This window comes from Centruroides sculpturatus, unplaced genomic scaffold, assembly GCF_000671375.1.
Source record: "Centruroides sculpturatus isolate CEXI.00-Female unplaced genomic scaffold, Cexi_2.0 scaffold1101, whole genome shotgun sequence".
Lineage (NCBI taxonomy): Eukaryota > Metazoa > Arthropoda > Arachnida > Scorpiones > Buthidae > Centruroides > Centruroides sculpturatus.
Window position 1 is genome coordinate 1 of NW_019385263.1, and position 6,137 is coordinate 6,137.

General features: G+C 26.2%; 1 protein-coding gene across 1 annotated transcript; it reads left to right on the top strand.

The window, feature by feature from the left end:
• Positions 1-1,629: 1,629 nt before the first annotated feature.
• Positions 1,630-4,154, top strand: LOC111636852 (microtubule-associated protein RP/EB family member 1-like; the record flags this gene model as incomplete). Its single annotated transcript, XM_023382242.1, has 4 exons — positions 1,630-1,666; positions 2,548-2,645; positions 3,036-3,194; positions 3,276-4,154. Coding segments are annotated over 4 exons (366 nt in total), but the record flags the coding sequence as incomplete, so codon positions are not given.
• Between the last annotated feature and the right edge of the window lie 1,983 nt (positions 4,155-6,137).

Consider the following 6,137-nt stretch of genomic DNA (forward strand, 5'->3'; position numbering starts at 1 on the left):
GGCGTAATAATTTTTCAATTCGGCCGAATGGCCGCAGCTGCTTAACCTCAGTTTAGTTTTTGACTACTCTGGGCTACAAGTTTGCAGCGATCTGTGTAAACTCTTTTAAATATTACTTAAGTTAGTAATATTTGAAAGAGTTTACATCAAATATTATTTCTCTGATTTTATTTAATAGTAGAAAACTTACTATTCTATGCTTTTAATAAAATTAATAACATTACTTAGCCATCATTCAAGTATGACTTCCATACTGGAGAGGGGATAATGTACAAATTTTGTGACAGATTCTGACAGGGTGGGGTGTTAGTAAAATCATGATGTCCTAAAGATTCTGAAAAAGTTTCCTATTTGAAAAAAAAAATTTTTTTGTCAAAATTATTATGCAAAAATATTTTGATCAATGATCACACAGCAAAAAATTCTTGCTTATTTAAATAGTTACACATAGGGAAAGAACTGTACTAAATATACTTTGCTGCGAGTGCTGTAGTAGAACTTTTAACATGAAAGGATAATGGCAATAGTTTAACTGTTACAGATATGGATTACAGATAAATATGCCAATAAAACATATACCAGTATTGTTTGTTTGTTTTTTTTTTTTTTTTTTTTTTTTCAAAATTAGCTTATCTGGGCAGGAAATTTGAATAAATTAATATACTGTAGATTATTTGTTTTATAAAAATGCTTGGTTTTAATATCAGGGAGCTGATAGATCAAACATATCAGCATGAGATGTCTAAAAATTGATGACAAAATGTGACAGGAAAGGGTTAGGTAGACAAAAAGGACTTAAAATTATCATCATATTTCAATGACTCATTATTCTGAAGAAAGCAATTTTTATTTATTAGATGTGCTATGATACTGAAATGTGTTTTATTGGTTTATTATTAGAGAATACATATTACTCAAATTGCAATTGCTTATCATTACGGTAATAAATTATTATATTTTATATATAAAACATTTTATAAAATGCTACTAAATGATTTGAATTAGAATAGATACTAAATTGGATAACAAAATAGTATACATTTATTAATGTTTAATTTTGTTTTTGCTTGTTGACTATAAATATAAATCAATCTGAGATTTGCTGTTATTTCAGTAAACCATTTGAGATTCTATTATTGTTAGTTGTAGTTGATTGAATCAATTTAACTCTGTAAATAGATGTAGTAATTTAATTAAGTGAAAAATTTAAATAATCAATTTATTTTTACCCCTAATACATGAATTCTATTTTTTTGAATAAGTAGTGTGTGTGTGTGTGTGTGTATATATATATATATATACACTACTTATCCAAAAGATAATATAGTTAAAATAGTTAAAATATATATACAAAAATATATACAATATATAAAAAAGTTAAAATATATATACAAGTTTTTAATTAGTCTACATTTTCGAAAACAGCATTAAAAATCATTTTGTAACAGAATAATATGACGAATAATTATGGAACAAGAAAAGCATTTTTTTTAATGTGGAGTGTAAATATTCTTCCGTTATTTTCTCTTGTAAAAAGTTTTGATTTAAATTTTTATGTTCTATTCATGGAACATTTACGTTCCGTTGTATTTTTCAACCTGAAGATGGCCTATTAATTAGGCTGAAAACGTTTGTTGTTTAAAAATTATATTTCTCGGCAAAAAAGGTGTTTTGTTTATCTTTATCTTTTGTAAATATGTACCGGTAATCCTATGTTCTTTATTAGTAACCTTGCACTTTTACATGAATAAGGATATAAGAGAATTCTTGCAAGACAAACCATTTTAAAAGATTACAGGCCGTTTCTAACAAAAGCACATCACTATCAAATATTTTTAATAATAATCTGGAATTAATATATAAGAAGTCTGCGATTTTTAATGTGACGATTATCGATTTTTATGCTGTACGATGACATACTCATACATAATGATGAGTTCTTTTAATAACAAATTTTTACGATATATTATACATTATAGTGTATAACTTTTATGTTAATGTACAATGAAATATAATAAATGTCAATTAATTTTCGGATTATATACATATATGCGAGTATATAATTGACACTTATTATGTTTCATAATTCATAGTTATGTAAATATTTACCAATAAACAAAACTTGAATTTAAGATTTATTGCATAATTTTATGATGATAATTGCTTTTAATTTACACATTTATTATTACATCCTGTTTTTCGAAAATTCCGTATACATTATATATAAAAATTACTCAAACATATTAATTTTTTAGATAATTTGAATATATTCTAAAAAATAACAAAGCAATAATCTCTTATTTATGATAGCCTCACTAAAATGTTGCACTACCAAAAATTCCGATTAAAAATTAAGAACCATCAACTTAATTAAATAAAATAGAAATAATTAAATAAAGTAGAAAATTATTTTTAATTTTAATTCTTATGAATTATTTATACCTTCATCGAATAAATTATTATTAGAGAGAAATTCGAATAGAATAAAATCCTTCAATCTGCTAATTTTAATAATAGTTGATTAATTATATATATTTTTTTTCAAAGCTCCCAGGACTCAGAATAAGCCATCCGCTCCAAGAATAACTTCTAATAGATTAGCTAGTAGTGGAGATTCTCAAAGGATAGAAGAATTAAACAGCCAGGTTAATGATACTGTTATATTATTTAATAACAATAATAAATAATAATACAATAAATTTGTTATTTATATTATTAGTAACAAGAGTAGTGTAATAACAACAATATTATTACCGTTAGTATTATTTTGAAGACATTATACATTTTCATATAAAATGAAATCAATTTTTTTTATAAGTTAGTCAGCTTGAAAATCTCACTTCTATTATCGCGTTGACGTTTTCAGTTTTTTAACGTAACAACGAAATCTCTGGAACTATGCAATGATAACAGGGCGGTAGATTTTAATTAATAAAAGTGTATACTGTTTTAAAATGAACAGAAGAGTAGTGTAAAACTAGTCTTTACATAAATCAAATACACTAATAATAATAATTTTAATTTAATGAATGTAGATGGCTGAACTTAAGCTAACGGTGGAAGGCCTGGAAAGAGAACGTGATTTTTATTATGGAAAGTTACGAGATATTGAAGTTCTTTGCCAAGAGCAAGAACATACTGAAGATAAAATGGCTTTAATAGAAAGAATTTTGGAAATCTTATACGCAACAGAGGTTTATAAATTACATTTTTAAAATAACAAACTGTTTATATATATACATAAATCTAAAAATTAATATTTTAAACTGTTACAGGAAGGTTTTGCGGTTCCAGACGACTTCACTGAAGATGCTATACCACCTCAAAATGACGAAGATGAATATTAATATCAGCTATACTTCTTTCATTTCCAATACAGTGTTCGTCTGCTTTCTTTCATATATATACATGTATGAAGTAGATTTGCTGGTTTAATGTGTTCCGCAATCTGAAAACAACAACAACAAAAAGTTATGCTGAATTATTAGTAATTGTGTTTATATATCCAATTTAGTCTTTGTCGTTTCCGGCATAATATAAAAATTATGGAAAAGCTACAAACTGTTACCAGAATCGCAAAATACAGTAATTTAAAAATAAATTACAAATAATATATATATATACATATATATAAATATTTAAAAAATGGAACAAAATAATAATAAAATGCTTCAAACGATTTTAAAAACTAAATATAAAAATCAATAATTATTTAGTTACTAAACTAACGACCGGCATAATTATTGTATAGTTAAAGACTGACGTATTTTCTAGAAGCCAATATTATGGTGCTTCTTCGTGTTAAATCTTCTCATTATCATCGCATGTTCTATTGAGGATCGCTTTATTCTTTTTTGTATATGTTAGTACAAATATATATATATAGATGCAAATCTCTTAATTCATCACTTTCTATGATTTAATATCGGATATTATTTCTCGTTAATTGTAAAATAATGCATATTAATTTATAGTAGTTATGTAGTGTTTTTATTTGTTTATAGAATTGTTATCTACATTATTGTTAAGTGAATTATGTTTTATTGTACACAATTTTACATGGTACGGTACTCTTAACTACAAGTACCATTACCACCCACACACACACATACACACACAAAGATATATTGTTATAATAAAGTTTATTCATCTCTGCTGATTACTTTTTTAATGATTTTTTGCAATGAAATGATATCTATTTATAATATATTTACATACTTTAAACAGTTATCCATCTTTTAAATATTGCAGTTTATTGCGATAATGTCACAGTTAAATATTCAGAAAATCGATTCCTTTGTTACATGCTGTAATCGATGATGCAATATATAGCTACTTTGAACCGTTCGTCGAACTCGATTATATTCATTACATGACATAACATGATTTAAGACTGTATAAAGATAAGTTTCTTATTTTTGGCGACCGAATTTTGATCATATTTAAATCAGTTTAACATTCAGGAAGTCGTTGTGTTTATTCGTGTGCAGAAGTTTAAAAACTGTATTTTTAATTACACAAATTGAATATAAGTTTAGGTAATGTAAAGAAGTTTTTCGCTGATACCAACATTTAATTATAAAAGGCAAATTCCAAAGTATTAAATTCATTTTTGTTGAAGTATTCTTTAAGATAATGATATTTTTCAAATTTTAACGAATTTCAACAGCATTAATAAAAGTATTTCAAACAATTTCCGGTTTTCCATTAGCTTAACTAGAACCATATTAAGGAATCCAGAATTAGGACTTGCAAACCGAAATTTACCGCTGGACCACTGTTGATGAAGAGTAAACTCTTATTTGATTACTTTGATAGTATTTATTTGATTTTTTTTCTTCATTTATTTAAAAAACAAAACTTAAGTTGGCCCGATTTCCTTCCTGATCGTTTCTGAGAATCACATTTTACAATATTAATTGGGCTACAATTTTTTTAAAATTGTAGACCTATAAATGTCCATTATCATCCGTCCATCATTCTTCCCTTAATCTCGAGAACGGAATTAGATTAAAGACGAGACCAAATATGGAAATCTTAGAGGCAGGAGACTATGTAAGAACTTATCTATGCAAACCGAAAGTAACATTTCAGTTCAAAAATTTTCCCCTGAAAGGTGTTAGATAAATGACCGATACGACTCTATTAAAGGAAAAGTATGATGTACAGGGGAAAACCACTACTAATTAGAGGTAGTATATACTGTATTTTAAATTAAATAAATTAAAAATATGATTACANAAAAAACTCTCACTAACTAACTATAATTAAAAGTGGATTACTTATTTTATGTAAACAATAATCAATTTAAACAGGCACTGTACATACATTTATTTATTGTTATTTGATAAGTATATTATATAAAATCACAGAAGTCATTTCAATACATGCATAAATTACATTTCCTAAAATTAAATAATTATAATTAACAATAAACAAAATTTAAATTATTCTACAATAATTTCTAACAATTTAATGTGATATTTGTTGCAATAAATCTTCAGCAATATTTTTCAAATTTGGTTCCCACTTTGTTAACTGACAACGAATGTCTGCTGATGCGTCAAGCCTGTTTCTTTTTTTTAGTTTTTGTCACAAATACGTTAAAATGGTAAAAGTTTTCTTTAGACCTTTTAAATTGGACCTTACATAGCTTTAGCTCCATCAGTGCAGATGTTGATGCACTTTTTTCAATCTATTTCATTACTTCGAATGAAATCATCAAAACCTGTAGTTGTATTTTTTAGGTCATCACACATTAACAAATCTTCACAAAGCTCATCGTTGTACTGATATTTCACAAAAACTAAAAGTACTGTCAATCCACTGACATTGGTGCTTTCATCTATTCTAAAATTAATGCTTGGTTAAATTGAAATTTTACTAGACTACAGGTTCACTTGGCACTAACGGCACAAATAGACGGGTAAATCAAGTGGATAAACAAGTTGTTTGGACTGTTAAAAAGGAAATCAGTGTTCATACTGGGATATTTTAAAGCAAGTTTTTGTCATTTCTTGTGTTAATAATTTACAGCAAATTCATTAACATGTGCCATTTTATAATGAAAGTTAGATGTGCCCCTTTGATTTATGCTCGTACCCCTAGGGATACATGTACCCCTGGTTGAGAACCAC